Source organism: Chelonoidis abingdonii, chromosome 22 (assembly GCF_003597395.2).
Source record: "Chelonoidis abingdonii isolate Lonesome George chromosome 22, CheloAbing_2.0, whole genome shotgun sequence".
In the NCBI taxonomy this organism is placed as follows: Eukaryota; Metazoa; Chordata; order Testudines; family Testudinidae; genus Chelonoidis; species Chelonoidis abingdonii.
The window spans coordinates 32,413,948-32,438,766 of NC_133790.1; the positions used below are offsets into that span (position 1 = coordinate 32,413,948).

At 48.0% G+C, this 24,819-nt stretch overlaps 1 protein-coding gene across 4 annotated transcripts in view; it reads right to left on the minus strand.

Annotated features, from left to right (window-relative positions):
- Nucleotides 1–12,761: 12,761 nt before the first annotated feature.
- The window catches only part of LOC116821247 (acyl-CoA dehydrogenase family member 11-like), a 31,280-nt gene continuing 19,222 nt past the window's right edge, over nucleotides 12,762–24,819 (minus strand). For 3 of the 4 annotated variants that reach the window (XM_032774290.2, XM_032774288.2, XM_032774286.2), the window contains 6 exons: nucleotides 23,394–23,534; nucleotides 21,742–21,834; nucleotides 20,700–20,807; nucleotides 15,001–15,172; nucleotides 14,634–14,700; nucleotides 12,762–14,282 (listed from right to left, as the gene is read on the minus strand). In XM_032774290.2, the coding sequence (XP_032630181.1) occupies nucleotides 14,156–14,282; nucleotides 14,634–14,700; nucleotides 15,001–15,172; nucleotides 20,700–20,807; nucleotides 21,742–21,834; nucleotides 23,394–23,534 (708 nt within the window). In that variant the 3' untranslated portion in view covers nucleotides 12,762–14,155. The remainder of the gene's footprint in view (nucleotides 14,283–14,633; nucleotides 14,701–15,000; nucleotides 15,173–20,699; nucleotides 20,808–21,741; nucleotides 21,835–23,393; nucleotides 23,535–24,819) is intronic. The other variant, XM_032774287.2, reaches the window with a different exon arrangement.

Sequence of the window (24,819 nt, forward strand, 5' to 3'; positions counted from 1 at the left end):
GCTCTTTGGGAACAAACTAAACGGACTCAAGTTTAACGCTGAAAACTCTCTTAATCTCTCCCAAATGGAATGGAAAACCTGCCTTATGAAAGGAGACTCAAAGAGCTTGGCTTGTTTAGCCTGGCCAAAAGAAGGCTGCGGGGGGATATGCTTGCTCTATATAAATATATCAGGGGAATTAACATTAGGAGGGAGAGGAATTATTTAAGCTTAGTACTAATGTAGACACAAGGATAAATGGACTGGACATTAGGAAGTTTAGACTTGAAATTAGATGAAGGTTTCTAACCATTAGAGGGCTGAAGTTCTGGAACAGCCTTCCGAGGGGAGTAGTGGGGGCAAAAGACATATCTGGCTTTAAGACTAAGCTTGATAAGTTTATGGAAGGGATGGTATGATAGGATAGTTTAATTTTGGCAATTGATCTTGGATTATCAGCAGGTAAGTCTGCTCAATGGTCTGTGATGGGATGTTGAATGGGATGGGATCTGAGTTACTGCAGAGAGTTCTTTCCTGAGTGCTGGCTGGTGAGTCTTGCCCATTTTTTCAGGGTTTAGCTGATCGCCATATTTGGGATCGGGAAGGAATTTTCCTCCAGGGCAAATTGGCACAGGCCCTGGAGGTTTTTCGCCTTCCTCTGCAGCGTGGGGCATGGGTCACTTGCTGGTGGACTCTCTGCAGCTTGAGGTCTTTAAATCACAATTTGAAGACTTCAATAACTCAGACATAGGTTAGGGGTTTGTTATAGAAGTGGATGGGTAGGGTTCTGTGGCCTGCTTTGTGCAGGAGGTCAGACTAGATGATCATATTGGTCCCTTCTGACTTATGAGTCTATGAGAATACATCTGCTAGTTCTGCAAACCTAACCTACTTAGGGGCCTGAGTAATGTTCCTCCATTAGGGCAGCTAGTTCATTTCAGCACCCTAGGCTTACGTACGTACCTGGTCACTTTCCATCACACAAACGTATATTCCTTTTGTTATTATTTTTGTCTTCCATATTTTAAGTCAGAGAAGGGATCATTTTATTGAACTCTGGGAGATAGACGTATTCTCTGAGCATCTCTTGGTTTTTTAGGGACAGCCCTATTCTAATCACACAGGATTGGTGCACAGTTGTTTTATAAGCTTTTCTTACTGCCTTTTCTTGGAAAATTAAATAATACTGCCGATTCAGGACAGAGCAGTGATCAAAGCCATTGGCTCTATCTCACGGCTTCAAGAACAAAATAAAGCCCATATAATATTGTGCACTATTATGGGTGCAAGTTTGTCACAGAAGTAATAGATTCTGTGACCTCCGTGACTTCTGAAGCAGCCAGTGCACCTGGCTCAGGGGCAGCTCAGGCAACCCCTGCTCCAGTCACTGGCCACTGCTGGGGAAATTGCAGGCCACCATTTCTCCCCTCCCCCGAACCCAGCAGCAGCAGAGTTTAGGTGGGGGGGGGGGCAGGGTTATGGGTCGGGTGCTGGGCAGCGCTTCTTCGAGTGCAAGTGCATTCCACAATAGGTGTGCATGCTCACCATGTGCACCAGTGCCGGAAGTTTTTCCCCTAGCAGTACTTGTGGGGGAGCGCCCCTAGCAACACCTAGAGTGGTGCTTCCATGGCGCAGTATTAAGGGGTGTTGCGCGCTCCCCCCACCCTCAGTTCTTTCTTCCCGCCAGTGAAGGTGCTTTGGAACTGCCCTCTCCAGCTTGGCTGCAGCTCTGCTCCAGAACGCTTGCTCCTTCAGTGCAGTAGTACCTGTAGTTAAATAGTTGATTAGTGCACCTGGGCCAGTACCTATAGTTAAGTCGTTGATTAGTGCACCCGGGCCAGGGCATGACCCGTGCCTTGGGTTTTAAGTCGTGCGACACTTGTAGGTGACCAATGCCAGTGAGTGACAGTTTACGCAGTTTGGATGAAACCCATCTCAGCAATCACTGTAAGATTTGCAAGTCGTTCAAGCCTCGGACCAAGAGAGAGAGACATTCGGCTCCAGGCCATCCTGATGGACTTAGCATTGGCCCCACTTCCGGCACGCCGCTCCGAGTCAGCACTGAGTACCACACTGTCGGTGCACAGGGACACCCTCCAGCGCCATCTACCAGTCGGCACCGCTCCCTGTCCCCTGGGCCCGCCAAGAAAGCTAAGAAGAGGCCTTCACCACAGCACCTTAGCAAGACGGGGGGAGAGGCTAGACCTATGTTGGGTAGTCCTCGGTTCCCATCAGCCTCTAGGCCTCCGACTCAGGTCAAGCAGAGTAGCCCTGCCCATTTGGAGCAGGCTTCCCCCAGTGTCCGAATGCCCTCCACACCAGAGGCTGTGCAAGCAGCCCGGGACGTTATGTCCATGTCGGTACCAGGAGCACCGCCAATGTTGGCCCCGCGGTCCAGAGGCAAGTTGCCTCTGGGATCTCCGCAGTTGCCCCCAGCTTGGTACCAGTCACAGTTGAGGGAATGTTCCCAATGCCATTTGCCACTCAGCAGCCATCTCATGCATAGTCCACATAGGTCACTGTTAACCCCCACCAAGTTGTCTGGCTGGGTTCTGACTGACAGAGACTCCAGGCACTGCTCCGCCTTGAGGAGTGGACACCAACGGGACCGAGGCAGATGACGCCGAAGGTCTTCGTCTCCAAGGGTCTATTGTAGCCAGTTGCAACACGAACATTGATGCTGTTTGCGTTCGTTGCCTTGCTCCAGGATCCCACCATGGCACCGCTCCCGCTACCTTGGGCATTGATCGCCAGCCCCTTGCCATCGCGGATCTGCTCGACAGAGCTGACCACATAGCAGCTGCTACCAGCAGTACCATTCCTTCATGTCAGGATCACGGTCTTGTGGTCAGCACCGCTCCTGGCACTGCTACTCCTCCCGGCCCAGGGACAGCAGCAGGTCGCAGGTCAGCCTGGCCTCCCTTCATAGTCGTCCATCAATGGGACCGGCCAGCCAGGCCGAACAGCCTGCTCTTTCGGTGCCACAGCAGGTGCAGTGGCACCGGGCCTTATGGCCGGCACAATGGTACCAGTGGGTACCATGCCCCCGACACAGCCTCCAGTGGGGGCTCGCTCTGTGGCCAGAGCCTTGGAACGGCTGTCGGCCTCCCTCTCCCAGACTCTGAGGAAAGAGTCGGTGGGACGTACCTCTTTAGCGTCGTGACCATAGAGCAACTATGTGGTAGATCCTCCAGTGCCAGTGGACATGCAAAGTGCTGCTCCCGCCTCCTCACCCTCCCCTGATGAGGCAATTATGGCCCCTCCATCCTGCAAGAGGACTCTAAAGCCCACCAGGAACTACTGAAAAGGGTGGCATCAAACCTCAGCCTTCAGGAAGAGGAGGTGGAGGAACCCTCGGACTCCCTCTTTAATGTCCTGTCCGCCTCGGCACTGAGCAGGGTGGCCTTTCCCCTCCACGAAGCGGCGGCAAAAATTTCAAATGCCTGTGGCAAACTCCAGCCTCATTGCCCCCCATCTCTAAGAGAGTAGAACACAAGTATTTTGTGCTGGCCAAGGGACATGAATACCTGTACAAGTCAAGTCAAGTCAAGTCAGTCAACCACAGGGAATGGCAGGGCCAACCAGCCCCTACTCTGAAAAATAAAGACTCAAGGAGGCTGGATTCATTTGGGAGAAAAAATTATTCATCCTTGAGCTTCCAGTTATGGATGCCGAGCCATCAGGCTCTTCTGGGCTGGTATGAGTTCAATCTGGACAGCCCAGACAGATGGAGCCACGATGCCCTTTTCATGGACACTACAGAGGCCATAGACCGCATCGTGGCTCCATCTGTCTGGGCTGTCCAGTGAGGAGCAGACTCCTTGCAGGAGCTCCTGTTTGATGGCAAGGTTCTGTTTGCAGAATAGACAAACATAAAACTGCATGGCCTGAAAGACTCCGGACTCTTGGCCTCTATGTTCCGGCTCTGGCTAAACCTAAATTTAAGCCATAGCAGATTCCCACCCAGGCCACCCACTCTAAATACAACCCCCCTTATAAAAAGTCACGGGACTATAAAAATGTCTGCAGAGGCAATCCCAGTCTGCCCCCTAGCCTGGGTCCTCCAAGGGCGAGCAGGCAGGGAAATGGCAGTTTTGATGGGACGCCCAGGGGCGACTTCCCAGTTCACATCAGGGATCCACCTGCAATAAAGCTTCCCTTCTCCAACTGGTTGTGTGCTTTTCTCCTGGAGTGGTCACGGCTGACCTCGGACTGATGGGTCCTCAACACCATCTCCTGGGACTGTACACTCCAGTTTACCTTTACCTCGCCCAACCGCCCTCCACCCCCGTCCCTCCTGGGGGACCCCTCTCACGAGGCCCCGCTTGAGCAGGAGGTGGGGAAGCTCCTTGGTCTAGGAGCGGTGGAAGTGGTGCCCGTGGAGTTCAAACTCGAGGGGTACTACTCCCGCCGAAGGGGGGCTCAGGCCCATCCTGGACCTGTGAGGCCTGAACCAGCACATGGTGAAGCTCAAGTTCCTCATGGTCTCTCAGGCCTCCATCATCCCCTCCCTGGATCCCGCGACCTGCAGGACGCGTATTTCCACATCCATATATTCGAGGGGCACAGACAGTTCCTCTGTTTCATGGTTGGGCAGGAGCACTACCAATTCATGGTCCTCCCATTTGGCCTGTCCATTGCCCCCAAGGTATTTACAAAGTGTATGTCGATGGTAGCAGCCTACCTCAGGCATCGGGGGGGTCCAGATCTTCCCCTATCTGGATGACTGGCTGGTCAAGGGCAGCTCTTGTTCGCAGGTGTGGGATCACGTGGTGCTCTTCCTGTCCACGTGTGCCACTCTGGGCCTGTTGGTGAACGACACCAAGTCCACATTAGTCCCGGTACAGCGCATAGAGTTTATCAGGGCAGTCCTGGACGCCACGTCAGCCAGAGCCTCCCTTCCACCGGACGGGTTCGAGACCTTGAAAGGGCTTATCAACATAGTCACAAAGTTTCCAGTGACATCAGCCAGAGTGTGTCTCCAGCTATTGGGTCACATGTCGGCTTGCACATATGTGGTTCGCCATGCCAGATTCAGGGTGAGGCCCGTCCAGCTCTGGTTGGCCTCGGTGTTCTACCAGGCCAGGGACAGGATGGACAAGGTCCTCACTGTGCCCAAGCCCATGATCACCTCCTTACAATTGTGGTCCTCCCCAGCCGGGGCGGCTCTATGTTTTTTGCCGCCCCAAGCACTGCAGTCAGGCAGCCTTTGGCAGCAAGCCTTCGGGCAGTCCGCTGGTCACGCCAATTCAGTGGCATTTCTGCGGGTGATCTACTGGTCCCATGCCTTAGGGATACCCACTGCCAAATTGAAGCCGAAGCCGTGGGACTGGCGGACCTCTTGCAGACATGCCGCTGCCGAAGGCGGCCTGACTGCCACTCTCATGGCAATCGACACTCCGCCCCCCACGACTTGCCACCCCAGGAACATGTTTGCTGCACTGGTGCCTGGAGCCAGCCCTGCTTCCCGGGGAACATGCTCAGTGGGGTTCCTTTCAGAGGCAGGCCCCCGTCGATGGAACTGGTGTCCAGCCCATCAGATCTGGGGTGGGAAGCTCATGTGGGAGATGTTCAGACCAAAGGTCTGTGGTCTGCACAGGACCTGGACCTCCACATAAATGTCAAGGAGCTCAGGAACTCTGGCTGGCGTGCATGGCCTTCCACTCGCGCCTGGAGGGGCAGGGTGGTCAGGTTTTCAGGGACAACATAGCCTCAGTGTTTTATGTCAACAGGCAAGGCAGGACCCTCTCCTCTTCTTGAAAGCCCTCAAGCTGTGAGACTTCTGTGTAGCCTACAACATTTGCCTACATGCCTACCATCTACCAGGCACCCAGAACTCATAGGCGGATCACTTGAGCAGGGACTTCTCTCAACACGACTGGTCTCATCTGCCAGAGGTATTGCACAGACTTTTCCAGGATTGGGGAACTCCCCGGGTGGACATGTTCTCAACTTGACAGACCTATCGATGACCCCAGTTCTACTCTGGGGGAGGGAGGGGGGCTGGGATGGGGTGCTATCTCTGATGCCTTCCTCCTATCCTGGTCAGGCCAGTTTGTTTATGCCTTCCCCCTGTTCCCACTGATCAGCAGTGTCCTGGAAAAGATTAAGATGGACAGGGCCCGGGTCCTCCTGATTGCCCCGGCGTTGCCCAGGCCCTGGCTCTGGCCACGCAACAGTGGGGCTCATCATCCACCCCATTGCCCCTAGCCCCCACTGCCTCCCATGGCCTTGTATCCATCCCCCTCTCCCAGGACCCTGCTGCTTTCCTGGCCTCGCATTCACTCCACCCTCCATTGCCCTGGGCTCCTGCTGCCTCTGCAGCTCTGCATCCACCCCCCACCCCCATTGACCTGGGGCCCCCCTGCCCCGCACCCATCCTAGCATTGCATCTGGCCCCTGCTGCCTAACCTCTTCGGCCCCCACCATCCAGGGCTTAATGGGTCCTGGGGCTTGCTGAGAAAAGTGATATTAACAAACATGCAAGTATCACTTCTCACAGCAGACTTATCAGCTATCTGTGAAAAGTGATACTTGTATGTTTGTTAATATCACATCACTTTCCATGGCCTCCCAGGCAGCTACTAAATGTGCTGTGATATTAACAAATACACAAATATCACTTTTCACAGCAAGCCCCAGGACCCACTAAGCCCTGCATGGGGGGAGGGAGGCCGAAGGGGGAGGCAGCATTATTTTTGTTATTGAGTCTGCCAAAAACCCGACAAATCCACGTTACAATGATGTGGATGTGACTCTGTGCACGTTTGGTTTTTTCCCTAAAATTAATTTAGAGTTGGTGGCCAAGGTCAGTAAGGACAACACAAAGAACAGCAGTGGGAAGGCATCGGTGTGCCACTGTGAATGAAAACAGAAAGGCTTGTTAATTTCTGTAATACGAATGACCTAGTCATCGCGGAACCTTATTTCAACACAGTGAAATTCACAAGCTGACGTGGTGTTCTCCAAATGACAGAGATAGGAACCAGATTGACTATATGATCATTGTCAAATGCCGACACTCACTGACAGATGTGAAAGCGAGAAGGGGTGCAGGAGTTGGCAGTGACCACCACCTTGTGACAGCCTCCATCAAGCTAAAACTGAGAAGTGTGGGTCCACCAAACAAGGGACATAGATATTATGATATTGACAAGCTAAAGTCCCTTGAAATACAGAAAACTTTGTTCTGCAGTTAACAAGTGTCAAGCACTTGCAGACCTTGATGATGATGAGGAGAATGCAGATGAGGAGATCAAGAAGAAGTGGGACAAAGTAACAGTAATTTGTAAACAGAGCAGTGAAGCCTGTCTAGGCTACAGGCAGAAGAGAAGGAAGGGGTAGATTACACCAGCACATGGAACGCCATAGAAACCAGATGAGCCCTGAAGAAAAAAGTTTGACACAAAATCCCAGAAGCTAAAGGACAGATACCATGAGCAGTAGAGCAAGGCACACGGGGCGGGGGGCGGGGGCAAACGCCTTGTGAGAGTGACAAACGGCATTATATTGATACTCTGGCAACACAAGCAGAGGATGCAGCTGCTCGTGGTGAACAAGGAACCATCCACAAAATGACACGGCTTATCAGTGGCAGACACCAACAAACACTCTCATCGGGAACGAACAAGGACACCTACTAACAACCAAAAGAGAACAAGAAATGCACTGGACAAAGAACTGCTGAAGAGGGAGCCAACTAAAGGGGAAGCAAACATCCAGGAGTCAGAAGAAGGTCTTGGTATAAGCACAGACACCCCAGCTAAGGAAGAGATCATTCAAGCCGTCAAATCCTTAACAAATGGGAAAGCTCCTGGCAAGGAAAACTTGAATGCAGAATTGTTCAAGGTAAATCCTAAATTAGCAGCATCTATCCTGGCCCCTCTATTTACATCAGTCTGGGAAAGTGAAAAAGTGCCAGATGAGTGGACCATTGGGATTATAGTGAAGATACCAAAGAAAGAAACTCCCAGTGATTGTGATAACTGGCGTGGTGTCACACTTTTATCTGTGCCAAGCAAAGTATTGTGTAAGATCATAGTCCAGCATATCTCAGAGGCAGTTGATAGTGTTCTCAGAAAAGAACAAGCTGGTTTTCGGAAAGGACGTGGATGCACAGACCAGATCTTCACTCTACGAAACATAATAGAACATTGCTTAGAATGGCAACGGCAACTTTACATAAATTTCATAGATTTTGAGAAGGCTTTTGATAGCATTCACAGGACCAGCCTATGGCGCATTCTGCGGGCATATGGAATTCCTTTCCGTATCATCAACGTCATCAAAAGCTTCTATTTCAACTTTACATTCAGTCTTGATCACAGTGAGCTCAGTTTTGAAGTCAAAACAGGAGTACATCAGGGGTCTGTCATGTCTGCAATCCTCTGCAACATTGCCACCGACTGGGTAATGCAGCGTACAACAGAAGACAGGCCAAGAGGCATTAAATGGACACTCTTCTTGTCCCTTGAAGACCTGGACTTCGCAGATGATATTGCTCTCCTGTCACATGCCCAACACCATATACAAGAAAAAACTCCTCGACTCACTGCATTCAGCCAGCAAATTGGACTGAAAATCAACCATAATATGACAGATATCATGACCTTTAATATTGCCTCACCATCACCAGTACAGATAGAGGATTATGTTCTCACTAACGTAGAAACATTCACATACTTGGGCATTACCATCAGCCAGGACAGTGGAACAAGCCAGGACATCTGGAACAAAATAAAGCCAGAAACACCTTCAGGAGCTTAAATACAGTCTGGAAATCATCAAAATACAACACCAAAACCAAACTCAAGATTTATCAGGGCTGCATACTTTCAACATTACTTTATAGTGCAGAATGCTGGGGAATGAGAAAGTATGACATGTCCAAACTGTCTTCATTCCATACAAACTGCCTCAGAAAAATCCTCAATATCTTTTGGCCCAGAATAATCTCAAACCAAGATCTACTGACACTGTGCAGCCAAGAGGATCTGAGCACCATCATTACCAGGAGGCATTGGAGACGGATCGGTCATGTGCTTTGGATGGAAATTGATTCCATCACCAGAGTAGCAATAAGATGGACACCTGAAGCCAAGTGAGAATGAGAGCGCCTGAAAACAACATGGTGAAGAGCTGCGGAAGTCGAGCTGAAAAACCTGGGGCACAGCTGTGGAACCATTGAAAGACTTGCCAGAAACAGACAGGAGTGGAGGAGCTTCGCCGCCGCTCTAAATGCCAGAGGCGTAATAGGATCATGATGATGATGATGATGTACAGGAACTGCTGCAACCACTGCTGTATGAAATTCAGTTTCTGGAGTGTGTTTGGTTCACATTCAGGATCCAGAGCAAGATTTAGATTGTCTCTGATGTTATAACCCAGAGCCTCAACATTTGTCTGGCTAACTGTACAGTGTACAAAGAGTAGGGACAGGTGAAGAATGATCTCCATCCATCATTTTATGCTCACAGTACAGGCTCTAGGGCTGAGAGATTGTTGCTTTTGGGGTTTTAAGGTCAGCATACCCTCTAGTCTTAAAGTTTTTTGAAATGCTGCTAGAGTTTTATCTTACTGTTTAAGAAGTATGGTTTTTTACCTAATTGCCAGAGTTATATACTAAATTAATTGTCTTGCAGTGGTTGCAGATGATGCATTTGGTTGTACATTTGAAGTGGAATTTTTATTAAAATAGCATCTGAAATCTGATCAGTTGCTTCAAGAACATTAAGTGTTTTAACACATGCAAATCTCAGACCCGAGAGTGGGTTAGCGGCAGTACAAATTATCAGAGCCTAGGGATTCCTTGTGTGTAATACCATTTATTCTGCTGTCACCTCCAAGTGACTATTTGGATATTAATAAATTTGTCATTTACATACACAGTGACACAGTGACAGTTGTACAGTCCCTTGTGTTTTGCAACTCAGTGTGTATGTAGGGCTTAAACTTTTTTTTTTGTTTTAAAAATCCCTCTCCTCCCCTGCCGCCCCCCCCCCCAAAATTAAAAATGGCCCAAGCACCCAGTTAATATGGATTGTCATAGCCTCCAAAGCCCTGCACTCCTGGAGATCGGCTCCTAGCAAACATTGGGATCTTGTTGGTCTGTTAATCACCTCTGCAAACAACGCCTAATGTTAGAAATTAAATGTGAGTCATTGTATATTGGATCTGGCACCTGTACAGGGTGAGCTGTGCTTTAGCCCCCTTTTAGGCCTTCTCAAGTGCCCCTCTCTGGTGACGGGTTTCAGTGCTTTCACCCCTCTCTGCATGGCACCATATGGCCCTACCACTCTTTGGGCAGATCTACACAGAAGTCAGAGGTGTGATTGCAGCACATGTAGGCAAACTTGAGCTAGCCTGGATCTAGCTAACCTGGGTAGCAGTAGCAGTGACGCTACAACAGCCCAGACTTCAGCACATGAGTACCCAGGATCCTGAATGGGCTTGTACAGCCTGTGCTGCCATGACTTCACTGCTGTTAGTACCCGAGCTAACTAGACATGGCTAGCTCAGGCATGGTCTCTGTGTGCCACAATCACACACCCCTGCTTGCAGTGTAGATGTGCCTCACAAGTGAGTGTGGGCTGCAGCCCCTCTGGCTACCAACTGGAGTACAACACTCCCTTTTGTTTGGCCTGTGTAAGCCGTTTTCCTCTAGGAGCCTGTGACAACAGCTGATCAAAGTGACTGAAAAACACTTCAAAACAGGTCACTGGCCTTCGACGAGGCCCGAGCACAGAAGGCTTTGAAGTACACCCCACTGGCCGACACCCTGAGAGCCCAGGGCTATGAGGGCCAGATACACGCCCTGATTGTAGGACCCCCACAGCGAGCCGGTACTGAGAGCGTGCGGAGTTGATCAACGCTACGCCCGGCTCATGAGACAGCTCATGGTGTCCAACACCATCAGGTGGTCGAGACACATCTATACGGAACACATCACGGGACACCGTCAATACCAGGTTGAGTAATCGAGACCGCCGATGAGGGAAATAACCCACTTCCTTCCTTGACGAACCAAGGGACACACCCCACCCATGTACTTATTCGCTGCACCAATACTGACTTGGACTCTTTATACTTTCCATGGGTGGTGTACCCAAGCCCCCTTACTTACTGACACTTTAACAACTCCTGCACCCCAATCTGGGTCTATGCTGGTTGTGATATGTATGTATCTCTTCAACCTTGTAAATGATACCTGTAGTCCCTCATAACTCAAGCCTGACCCCAGATATACAGTACCTTCCCTCTTAACTTGTGTATATTTAATTTTAAACATAACTTTAATAAAAAAAATTAAATCTAGTCAGCCAAAGGCAGATGGCAAGCAGAGAAAAGGGTAAAATAACAAAAGGCCTAAATGTCTGTGTCTTACCTAAAGTTATCCTTTTTTTCTTAGCCCAGACACCCCTACTCCTGGCCTGGGAGAGACAGACAGCCCCTGCAGCATTCTCTTTGTGTCTCACAGCTCCCCATCCCCCTTCCTCTCTAGGCCAAGGTTCTTAAATGTTTATGGTCCTTCCTGGGATCTAGGCTGTGCCCTTGGCAAAACAACTGTATGAAGTTGCTGGTGCCCAGAAAAGATCTTCCCATTTAATAACCTAATCTGTATTATCTTAACTCCCTTGAAGAGGTTTACCCCAGATGTCTGTATCTCCACCCTTCTTTAATTTTCTATTGGCTGTTCATAACAACCCCTTTCATTTGACTGTGTAGTCAGACAGAATGATATCAAGCAGATAAACTGCAGTACATATATTCATACAAAATAATACAGCTCTCTCCCTTGCTTTCCAAAGTAACAATACCGACATGTCTGCCTTGATGGTGTTTTATTGATTTTTAACCTAAAACTGGAAACCTTATCTCCTGTAGTACCATTAAGGCACATATGAAAAGGAAATGAATGAGCTCTATGGAGGGCAAAGATTATTTTCCTTTACCAGTAGGAAGCAACTTTCTCATTCTGGGAGCCTGGCGCAAGATTCATATTGAAGTGACTTGTCTCATCCCACAGTAGCTTTTGTAGAGTAGCTTCCTTGAACTAGACTGACAGGAGGGATAGCTCAGTAGTTTGAGCATTGGACTGCTAAACCCAGAGTTCAGCCCTAGAGGGGGGCACTTAGGGATCTGGGGCAAAAATCAGTATGTGGTCCTGTTAGTGAAGGCAGGGGGCTGGACTCAATGACCTTTCAGGGTCCAAGCTCTATGAGCTAGGTCTATCTCCATATATTATATTAAAATGTTGGAGCACTTCTGAGGCTCTGAATGCCTCCGCAACAAGTGATTATCACAGAAGGCATGAAGCCCTCCTGGCTATGGAGGTTTGAGCCTTGGCCTACTAAATCCAGGGTTGTGAGTTCAATCCTTGAGGGGGCCATTTAGGGATCTGGGGCAAAAATCTGTCTGGGGATTGGTCCTGCTGTGAGCAGGGGGTTGAACTAGATACCTCTTGAGGTCCCTTCCAACCCTAATATTCTATGATGTCATTAGCCAAGAAATAGCACATCTTCAGTAACAACAGTTAACTATTCAGAGTACAGTACTGGCTGGGCAAGGCAATGAGCACACTGCATGTCACTGTAACATTTGGGTGGGGGAAAAGGCTATCATAGGTGAAGTGTATTTATGATTCCTTCCCCACATCTGCCCTCTTTATAAGTTGAAGTTCAATTCAACAGGGAGTTCTACTTACATGGTATGGTGAGGAGACCTGCCATCTCATTTAAATGTTGAGCACAAGATGTACTTTAAAAAGACAAATGCAATGTGTATTGAACCTTTTCCCAATTCCTTTATTGCAGAATAGCCAAATCACTCAACTGTCTTGTTCAAAGAAATGGTTTCACATTTTAAGTTGTTTGCACTGATTTGATAAGGATTATAAAAAAGACTGCTTAGGTCTTACATACCTGATGTAATTTTATCAGCTACCTTGTGTATTTGATCTCAACAAAGTCTGATTTTTAAACAGCATATGGCTCAGTACTGTACCTTAACAATTCAACTTCTAATACAGTAGGGCCTGGTTTACACGACAGAGGAAGCATACGGCAACCTAAGTCTATAAGCATCTACACTACACTGTAGCTCACACAGTGTAACTCGCCCATTACACCAACTTAACCCCACTTCCACGAGAGGCACAGGGCTTAAGTCGATGTAGTTAGGTTGATGCAGTGTCATTGTAGACATTGTGTTGCTTACATCACCCGTTACTGCCTGTCAGGAACTGTCCCACCGTGTCCCACACTGGCAGTTAAATTGGTGCAAGCACTCCAGGTGAGGGTGTGCACTGCTGACACAAGGAGCAAAATGTGGACATGAAAACAGATTCAATTACAGCAGTGGCTGTACGTTGGCATAACTTAGGTTGACAATTTTGCAGTGTAGACTTGCCCTAAAGTACTTCTCTGCATGAGGCTGTCTTGTGACATTCATATCTCAATAGCATCAAGTTTCTATTTAACAATTCCTTGTGTACACTTCCTCACTAATAAAATGTAACCATTTCTTTCAGACCCATCCATAGGGTAACTGGAACTCTACCAAGCAGTCCTTTATAACCATGCTGACCCATATCTGTCCCTTTTTGGTATTGCCTGGGAAAGAGGATCTCATCTTTCCTCATCTGGCCAGATGCTCAAACCAGGTTCTTGTGGCTAAAGAGGCCAGTGGAGAATGCCCTTGTGGAGGGGAACTCTCCACTGACACAAAGGTACTAGAGGCAGCATTGCAGATGTAGGGTGTTGGCTCAGAGAGAGGGGGAGGGGAAGTGGCGTTGCAAAGCTAAAAACCAATTTTATAAACTTCTGTAACTTCTGTGTTTTAGACCAGGCTTCAGATGTAGCTTTGGTTCTATTTCCTTATCTCAGTGCTGAAAAGAATACTCATTAGCACTTCAGAGTTTTCTTATTAAATTCATTATCCGCATTTGACTGCCACGTGTTTGCCTAAAACATTCTAAGCATGTTTCTTTTCAACACCTCCTGAAAGAGACAATCGGTGATACGCTGATGGTCACAGCACATTTGTTACATAGCTCTAAATATTAAGCACACTATAAGCAAATGCAATTTGTACTGGATGCACCAGGCACTGGCCAGGATTGTAATCCAATTTCTCTTCCAAAGTGAGATCTGGATGTTCTCAGTTAGCTTCAGTTAAGTCACAGCTTTCCTTTCAAAACTGGGTTTCCCTCATAAACCAAGTAGGTATCCATGGAAGCTGCCTTGTCATCATAACAGCCAGCTTTTTCTTCTGAGTCTACGGGGCAGAGATCCTGTTTGCACCACCTGAGTAGGGAATGCAAATAACTTTTAACCTAAGCCATTGTATGGACAATACTTGTTGCAACCTAACCCTAGCGATGTTACACGCTCTAGAAAGGCATGCTGTGAACAGGCAATCCCTGTGAAGACCTTGGAGGGGATTGATCAGATTTCACTGATACCAGATTTCACTGATACAGCAGAACCGATACTTGTCTCCAGCAGCAGCAGATGTTGAGATCTGGGTCTGTCACAGCAGAAGCTGTGACTGACTACTAGAAAGATTTCGGATCACATGAGGGTGGTGCGGCACCTGCTGAATACACCTAGAGGATCTGCTTGGAAGAGGTGGCTGGAGAAAGGGGTTCTATTTACCTCTGAGCTGCGTAGGTGTCTGTGGAGGAGGCATCAGGCTGGGCTGCGTGTTCGAGTAAGAGAGCCCCTGCGAAAAGCACACATCAGATATAAATGTTTCCAGACTCCCATCCCAATAGCAAAATGTAATGGAAGGGCCAGGTATTCCTCACTCCATCACAGCATCTTGCTGCTTCATACCTGAATCTCCTGCTCAAAAAGGAGGCAGTGACCAGCATTCCTTACACCGCCATTGTTTAACAACATTTGAAAACCAATCTCCTCCGCTGAAACCTACCCCAGGATCCCTGAAACTGTACATCCTCGGACTAATTCAGAGTCATTTTGGAGTCTCTACAGTGGATTGTTTGTCAGTTCTCTCCATTACCTGTGTAGATCCTTGCCAGAGTGTAGGCAAAGTCTCTTGCTGCTAGCTCCATCTCAACTGCCCCTTTTGAGCCAACTCTTTGAGTGAACTGGCCAAGCCTGTGGAGAGCATCCTGGAGTAGCTGCACAGAAGATTCCAGTTCTGAAATGGTGGAAGCCAGCTCCAGCTTCCCCTGAAAAGAAAGGAAAAGTTATTGAGAGCCTCCCACAGGGAAATACAGCTGCTTAAATGCTAATGGAAGAGATCAAACCACTGCAATTCTCACTGAGGCTGCCATGGGAAGCTTATACCACACCAGCCAACATTGACAGAACGCTGCTCAGCTGCACTCAGGACAAAATTGTTTGAAGGAAACTTGCAGTGTTAGTTTATTAAATGAAAAACACCGTGAGCTAGCTCCACTATGCTGGCATTCCAGCAAGGTTTGGATACCAACGAGTGTACTCACTACCCTGTAATTACATATCTGTATCAAGTAGAAATTATACATGCCTATCACCGCTGTATCTGTTCTGTCCGACATCCAAATATTTCCACTTTCATTAAGATGTTAGAGGTGCGCTCAGAGTGTGATTGCAGCTACTGCTTTCCTTGAGCTAACAGGTAGGTTTGAAGAATCCATCCCTCGTAAGTCACATATATGGGGGAAAGCCCAAAGCAGTCAGGCCTGTGCTCAACTCTCTGAGAATAGATGACAGGGCTCTGGCTGTTCCAAGGAGCTTTGCTGGCTCCTCTGATTAAGCTGCCATTTTCCCAGTGGCCTAGCTGTATTGTAGAAAATGTGACAGGTCAGCAGTGAGACCCTAATACCACTCTACACTGGCTTCCTATTAATACTATGGTGTGCACACTGCTGCCTCGGCGTGTGAGATTGAGTGGAGCCTTTAATCAGGGTTTCCTATGCTGCCATAGGGTGAGCTCTCAGAAGGGCTCTTGATTTGCGTAATGTGTATTTGTATCCAATATATAAATGTCATTATGCATCCCTACACCATATTACTGATGCTGCATTTGGATCTGCATTTTCATGGTCATTGGGTTGAAAAACTTGCAGTGTGTGTGTGAAATCCTGGCCCCTTTGAAGTGTTTTGACATGGACCTTGGTGAAGCCAGGATTTCACTTGGCCCAGCATCTGTGGCGCTCTGTTTTACAGAACTGTACATCTTTACCTCAGTAGTTCTGCAATTTGTGCTTTTCTGCTGTAATACAATGTGACCGAAGGGTTACAATGGTTAGATTTGCAAAGAGGAGCTGGTATTTTAGAGTAGCATTTCGTAGAAGGTAAATTAATGTGAATTAATCTCTTATTTGCAGATTATTTGTGAAACTGACACTTATTAGTAGCTCATATCCTACTAAAAAGTAGTTTTGTGTATTTTAGGCTTTCAATACTTGAGGTGATCATGCAGTTCTTACTGTTGTTACTGGAAAATACAGCCTGTTAGCTCAGTAGGAGTCAACCTGTGAAAATTCAACACAATTTTGTATTCTATAAAACTTGCTTGCACTACTACCTTCCTAAGTACAGGTTAGGTCTGTTGCCAAGATAAAGTCCAAAGGAACCTCCAAGCCCACAGCATACTAATGAGATGTTTTAAAAAGCCTTTTGCAAAAATAACTTTGAGGTCAATACCAACAAATAGCATAGAATCCAAAGGCAGAAACACAGGCATAACAGGCTGGGAAGAAGCCAAAGGTATATAGGTTTCTCAAAACCCAGTAGATTCATATACCACACTACAGTAGAACCTCAGTGCTAAGAAAACCAGAGTTATGAACTGACTGGTCAACCAGACACCACATTTGGAACCGGAAGTACGCAATCCGGCAGCAGCAGTGACACAAAGAACATAGTACAGTACTGTCTTAAATGTAAACTAAAAAATTATGGGAAAGTTTAAGAAAAAAAAGATTTAACAAGACAAGGAAACTTTCTGTGCTTGTTTCATTTAAATTAAGGTGGTTAAAAGAACCATTTTTCTTTTGCATAGTAAAGTTTCAAAGCTGTGTAAGTCCATATTCAGTTGCTAACTTTGGAAAGAACAATCATGACAAGGTGTTCATAACTCTGAGGTTCTACTGTAATACCTTGGTACAACTGGCTGTGTAACAAACTGCTACTGCCTAAACCAGGGGTTGGCAACCTTCAGCACGCGGCCCAGCAGGGTAATCCACTGGCAGCCCGTGAGACATTTTGTTTACGTTGACCGTCTGCAGGCACGGCCCCCTGCAGCTCCCACTGGCTGCAGTTTGCCATTCCTGGCCACTGGGAGCTGTGGGAATCGGTGGCCAGCACATCCCTTTCCGCAGCTCCCATTGGCTGGGAATGGCAAATCGCGACCATTAGGAGCTGTGGGCAGCTGTGCCTGCAGACGGTCAACGTAAACAAAATGTCTCGCGGCCCACCACCAGATTACCCTGATGGGTCACATGCCAAAGGTTGCCAATTCCTGGCCTAAATTGCCATGCTGTTGTGTGTTTAAAGGGATCCAGGTACTGTAGATCCACAATCTGATCAGCTTTAAAGCATGGTTCTGGTCAGAAAAGTGACAAGTTGTATTCTGTATGTGTTCTGCATCAAATCCTTTCATCTCTAATTTGCTAATATTTTACAGGTGATTTTTTTTTTCCAACTGCCAGCGGTGTAAATTCAACGTACAGGAAAATCAAACTGGGTTTTTTCCACATCCTCTCTTATAAGGAGAAAAAAAATTCTAGAATGAGAACTCAGCCAGAAGCTTCACTGCTCACGTGAAAGGCGGAAACAACTCCAGCTTTGCTTTCCTCCCTGTCTACCTGCTCTAAGTCCATAAGAGTATAACTGACCAGAGGCTGCATCAATGGGGCCATTTTTACCATCACTTTTCTGACTGATGTAGTCAAACAGAGAATGACCTTTAATATTTCTGAATCCCATCAGAAACTGTTTAAGCTGCCTCTCCTTGCTGCAAACAACTAACAAACAATACAGCAAGAACTGGACTCATTTCTTATAATGGAGAATCATTTTCAAGGTTATGCATATTTAAAAATAAGAGTGAGGACACCAAAAACAGGGGGCTTTGATTGCAAATCATATTTACTTCTATAGGGCTGCACAGATTTTACTGAGGGCACAAACTGGCCTGCAGAATCATTGCTGATGTTCCATGAAAAGGCAGAACACTCGGCTTTATTTGTACATAGCCCAGGCTCAGTTTTGCACAGCTGACATTCAAAAAGATCCTGTTTCATTTGTGAGCTGATCAAATTTGATATGAACTTGGTGGCACACAAGAATCCTGGAACCCCATGATACCATTTTTAAAACGTCCCTTCTCAGAGTAGAAGTGGATTTTAAAATGCATCCAAAGTTCTGCAGCAAAGCCATAGCCAATGAAACTGGCCCCACAAATTGCTCATCTGAAGCTCCCAGGATGTCTCCCAGATGGTTGTCTTAGGAAGCTAGTGCCATATCTCACATTCATTCCTCTGGCTGCACTTTCTATATGAAGATTAGCAGGATAATCACCCAGTAACATGTTTATCTTCCTTCCCCTTGCCTTGCCTCTGTAGCATGCATCATGAAGTACGCACATGAAAGGCTCTCAGCTTCCTGTAATGATGTGGTGCAAAGGAAAAGAAAGTTACCTGCCATTCATGTTCTCTGGAGATATACTTCAGTGGCTCACCGCTCTTGGAACCAGGTTTCCAGCATGAGACCAGGTGGGAACTCCCTTAGTGGCACCCCTCAGTATCCCATACTTACTTGCTGTCCAAACAGGAGAAGAACGTACTCCCAACATGAGCCAGTCAACACAAGTCAAAGGCAGAAATAGCAGACCCTCAGCTCTGTGGGGAGGAGGCTGGATGGGAATCCCCTCAGAGAACAAAGATTCCCAGCAATGTTCCTTCCTCTAGAGATGCCCCTCACAGTAGATTCCAACTCCTGTAGACAACTATATGAAGGATGGAGCTAAACCAAATGGTACCAGGTAGCAAGAGAGGCAATAACGGTGGGAAACAAGACTCATGCCTAGAATGGTAACAATCCATTACTTTTATGGAGGGCTAAACTATCTTCCCAAAAGGTGGGTGTCATATGCTGGCTGGCCCTCTAACAGATGGCTTCAGCCTTGCCTGTGAGGCAGCAGTTATCGCCCAGCTGATTCTGATCTGGGGACTTAATTACAACTAGTGACCCCCTGCTGTGAAAAGGTCAGAGTGGACTACAGAGGAAGGAGCTCCCTCTTCCTGGGAAGGCAGGCTGAAGTGACATCTGAAAGTAGCAGGGAGGTCCCTAGGAGAAGTTGCTGGTGTCCCCGGGGGACGGAGGGGGGGAAGCAGTGCAGAAATCTGCTGAGAAGCAGCACTTGCAGGGGGAAAGCACAGTGGGAGGGGAGGCAGTACTCTGCTGAAGAAGTGCACGGAGCCCAGGAGGGGCAGAAGAACCTTTGTTTAGATGTTTATTTGAATTTTCAATTGGACTTTCATTACCTAGGAGGTGACCTGGCTGGAGGGCTAGGCCATGGAAGATGAAAACAGAAAACAGGCCAAAGTGGTAATCCACAGGTGGCACAAAAGGTGAAGATCCCAGCAGCCCCACACTCTGATGCCAGGGAGTGGTATGGCTGTGAGTAGAAACAGTGAGTAATTAAAAAAAACACAAAATAAATCCAATTTCTAGAGGCCAGGAGAGTTGGGGCCCCAGTAGCTCAGAAGCAGGTTGTGTTACACCCATATGTCAAACCAGGATTCTGGTCTAGAAGCCTAGTCTAAGCAATAGTGCTTGGTACCCGGATGCAGAGAAGACTGACTAGACAGATCTGAGCTTGGAAGCCCCAAGTGAAATGAGCCTCGACAGGCCCAGCTGGCTGCAGCATGGAGAGATGCAATGAGACAGCCATTTAGCCAAGCTTTGCTTGGTGTCCCTCGAACCTACTGGAATAGTGTTAAATGAAATGCAAAGCTGGGTGGGCTTTTTAAGGGCTTCAGTCCACTCCAGAGAAAGTCTTGGGGCATTTTTCACATTGTTTGTTGAGGTTCTTCTGTGGGACAGGCATGTGGAATGTTGACAGGAGAATTGGTTCAGTAAGGGTATGGCTACACTTCCAGCCGTACAGCACTGCCACGGGAGCGCTCCCGTGGCAGTGCTTTGAAGTGCGAGTGTGGTCGCAGCAGCGGCGCTGGGAGAGAGCTCTCCCTGCGCTGCAGGTACGCCACCTCCCAGTGGGGATTAGCTGACAGGCTGGGAGCTGCGCTCCCAGTGCTGGGGCACTGTTTACACTGACGCTTTACAGCGCTGTAACTTGCTGCGCTCAGGGGGGTGTTTTTTCACTCCCCTGAGTGAGCAAGTTGCAGCGCTGTAAAGCGCCAGTGTAGCCCAGGCCTTAAGTAAAGCCTTTTTCACACCTACAGCTCAAGGATGGAATGGATAAAGTAGTGCATGGTTGTTGAAACCAAGAGCCATAGCTGGAGAGCTGTCAAATCCCTCTGGGGTCTTCCCCTTCCCAAATCACAACCATAAGAAAGGAACATGGGATGCCAGGCAGCAGCAGCCTCAGCACTGAGTGAGAGTAGGGGAGATGCCTGGTTGGATGAAATCAACTCAGTACTCTAAAGCCAGTGGTGTTCCCAGCAGGTCTTGCAGTAGGAGCAAGAAGCCAGGTCCAGGGAGGTGGTACATCTGGATAATCAATGTTGCTGTGAGTGAACACACCTGCACTGCAGAGCAGAATGCAGCTAGCACCTGGCCTTGGCTTTTGGCGAGAGAGCGCAGCACGTCAAGTGAGAGGATATTTGTTGTTCCCTCCCAGATGGTCAGCACCTGTGAAGGAGGAGGGACAGGCAGGAAAAGCAGCTGTTATTGGGATTTCTTACCAATGACAGGAGAACTCAGACTGATCTCTTCCACACATCCCATCCTGACTGAAGGGTAGAGCTGCTAGGCACAGAGTCAGGGGAGTGGATGAGCAAGGAGAAGTGGAACTGCTGAGTCAGAAAGAGCAGATGTACGGGGTGGGGGTGTGAGCCAGGACTTCACAGTGCTTGCAGAACACGAGGTTAAAGGCTGGGGAAGGAGGACAGGGTTAAAGGCTGGTGGCGAGGGCAGATGGAGTGATGTGAGAGTGGGAGGGAGAGAGAGAAGAGGGCTGTGAGGAGCAGATGAGGCTGGGGCTGAATGGGGTATGGGGGGGGTTGAATGGGGTACAGAAGGGTGGCATTGCAAAGCCCAAAGAGGAGACGAGGGCTGGAGAGGGAATGAACTGTGAAGGGAGGTGAGGAAGGCTTGTAGGGGAGATGAGGGGGGTAGGCCAAGTTTATGGGAGCAGTCCAGGGGAGGGTGTGAAGCAGGAGGGGTCAGTTCTCTAAGGAAGGAGTGAGCCCACATGAGGACAAACAGGCAGTGGAAGTCAGTATGTGGCTGACAGCTCAATAGCACCCCTGAGCAGGAGTCAATCACGAGTGACATGACGGCAAATGGCCCTCAGGATGAGAAGAACAATGGCAGACTGGTCAATTCTATCACAGTGTTAGAGCTCTGTGGTGATGTGGGGTCCAACAGCAGGGCTGGCACATGGGCAGAGGACAGCCATGACATTAGGCGGGAGGGGAAGGCCTGGCGGCATGAGCACACACATTTGGCAATCTGTCTTTGGCAGAGAGCCAGGCAGCAGTGTAGCACTGCAGAGAGATGCCTGGGGGGCACCAAGTGAGGAGCTACGGAGAAGAACTGTCGCGTTTTGTTTCTGTTTTCTTACCTGGGCATCTCGCAGTGCGACTGGCAAGCCTGTGTCCTCCATGTAGCCCTGCCCTCCAAAACACTCCAGTCCCTCAGAAATAACAGCAATCGCCTGCAAAACACAGATCACAAGACTCCAGGATTTGAACCTGAAGATCCAAATTACCCAGATGGAGAAATTGCTCATGCTGTCCTCCATGCTAGTTACCATGTTGCATCCAAACAGTTTTGGGTGCTGATCCTGCAGGGAAAGGGTTAAGTGAGTTATGCTGACTCAGTGAGGCAGGTGACTCCTTACCCTACATGGACATAAAGGGATTTGGAGGGACTCCCTGGGGAGAGGTTCTAGGGCAGTGGTTCGTGTGTCCCTGGGGGGATGCAGAGGTCTTCCAGGGGTACATCAACTCATCTAGATATTTGCTTAGTTTTATAACTGGCTACATAAAAAGCACTGGCAAAGTCAGTACAAACTAAAATTTCATACAGACAATGACTTGTTTATACGGCTGTACAGACTATACACTGAAATGTAAGCACAATATTTATATTTCCACTGATTTTATAATTATATGGTAAAAAGGAGAGAGTAAATTTTCAGTAACAGTGTGGTGTGCCACTTTTGAATTTTATGTCTGATTTTGTAAGCAAATAGTTTTTAAGTGAGGTGAAACTTGGGGTCTGCAAGACAATTCAGACCCTTGAAAGCGGTACAGTGGTCTGGAAAGGTTGAGAGCCACTGATCTCTAGAGCATGGGCTGAGCAGCCAAACCTGGGGAGTAGCTTGATAGGATTCTCATAACATCTTATTGAGGAGTTCTATGTTAATAATGCTAAACCCCTGGGAGGAGTCAAGTTTGGGTTTGACATGGTACGTGAAATGATCTGTGTGTACAGCAGGTTGGGAAAGACGCCTACTCAAAGGGCCACTTGGTCAAAATCTTGAAGTTCAACAACTTATAATGTCAACTGTGAGAGGCCAGCAAGTTGCCCCGAGAAGCAGACAGTAATCCCCGTGCTCCATTAATAAATAATGCAAAAAATAGTGCCTGGAAGTAAAGAAATTTATTTCAAGACAAACACATTACTTCCCTCCCTGGATAAGTGGATCCATTCAAACTTCTGCACACATTTAAAGAGAGAGAGAGAGACAGCAGGAGAGACCTCTAGAGTTAAGGTTGAAACTGAACATCTACGCAAACCCAACTCCTTTTCCAATTGCTCATAACTGTAGGAAACAAATTCCTTTGGGGAGTGAATTGTTTTTGCTTGGTCTCTGGCCAAAGGAGAATTCTCTTTTTTAATTTAGCAAAATATGTTCAGCCAAGTGTACCCACACTTTAAAAACCCCCACACCACTGCTCCTTCTGTTCTGATCAGAAATGTGGCATGTGCCTCAATCACTGACCAGAATACGCCTCTCCCCTGCCCTATAGCTGACTTCCACTCCCCATAGTGCAAGCAATTAACTCAGCTGCCCTAACTGGCAGCAGTCAGTCCATTGTTCTGCTAGCCTTGCAGGAGCAGGTTTTCCTCTTTCTACCCCAAGCCCTGGAAACTGTATTGCTGCTGCAATTTGTATTCGCCCTGTAACTCATCCCTCCATCCAGCCCAAGGTCAGTGACATGCTGCACAGAGCCCCTCCCAGGCTGATCGAATGTGGCCACCCAATACCTGTTTCCCAGTGTAGAGCTTAGCGACTGGCGTCAGCAGCCTGAGAAGATGCAGGTCCTGCTCCCTGGCCATCTTGGTCTCCTCTAATCCCAGCAGCCTGGCTATCTCCATGAGCATGAGAAAGGCCCCTCGAGTTTCCACCTGCAGGGAAAGAAGCAGCAGGGAGCACTCATGTGCAATCCCTATGGGCACAGGCATGCATCAACCCCATCTGACCTCGTACCAGGAGAATTGCCTTGAACCAAGCCCCTGCCAAAGCTGCAGAGGCAAAGACTGCTCTGCCCAATCTGATATACCACAGGTATTGCAGGCCAGGTGTGGGGTCCTTGCTCCCTTGGTAGTTCTGTAACCGTAGTCCAGTATTAGGAGTGTAACAGTGCCATGTTTTTAGGCTCCATCAGACACCAGATCAATACTCCTTCCAGGCACTTGATACAATTCTCATTGTCACAAGTCCACATCTTTCCACAGTGATGTACAGGCAACAAGATGACATCCTTCCAAAGATGGAAGGATGGAGTGGACTGCACCCTCAGCAAGTTTGCAGATGACACTAAACTGGGAGGAGTGGGTAGATACACTGGAGAGTAGGGATAGGATACAGAGGGACCTAGATAAATTAGAGGATTGGTCCAAAAGAAACCTGATGAGGTTCAACAAGGACAAGTGCAAAGTCCTGCACTTAGGATGGAAGAATCCCATTCACTAATACAGACTAGGGTTAGGGTTAGTGGCTAGGCAGCAGTTCTGCAGAAAAGGACCTAGGGGATGAGAAGCTGGATATGAGTCAACAGTGTGCCCTTATTGCCAAGAAGGCTAATGGCATATTGGGCATCAGTAGGAGCACTGCCAGCAGATCGAGGAATGTGATTATTCCCCTCTATTCGGCACTGGTGAGGCCTCATCTGGAGTATTGTGTCCAGTTTTGGGCCCCACACTAGAAGGAGGATGTGGAAAAATTGGAAACAGTCCAGAAGAGGGCAACAAAAATGATTAGGGTGCTGGAGCAAATGACTTATGAGGAGAGGCTGAGGGAACTGGGATTGTTTAGTCTGCAGAAGAGAAGAATGAGGGGGGATTTGATAGCTGCTTTCAACTACCTGAAAGGGGGTTCCAAAGAGGATGGATCTAGACTGTTCTCAGTGGTACCAGATGGCAGAACAAGGGGTAATGGTCTCAAGTTGCAAGTGGGGGAAGTTTAGGATATTAGGAAAAACTTTTTCATCAGGAGGATTGTGAAGCACTGGAATGGGTTATCTAAGAAGGTGGTGGAATCTCCTTCCTTAGAGGTTTTTAAGGTCAGGACCTGCAAGAACTCTGGCTGATTGCTTGAGGAGTAGCTTACTTCCCTGGCAACATGATATTAAGCTTTTCTGCATGCATCTGTTCTGATGTGATCTGCAGAGACCACTTAGACCAGCTGGCC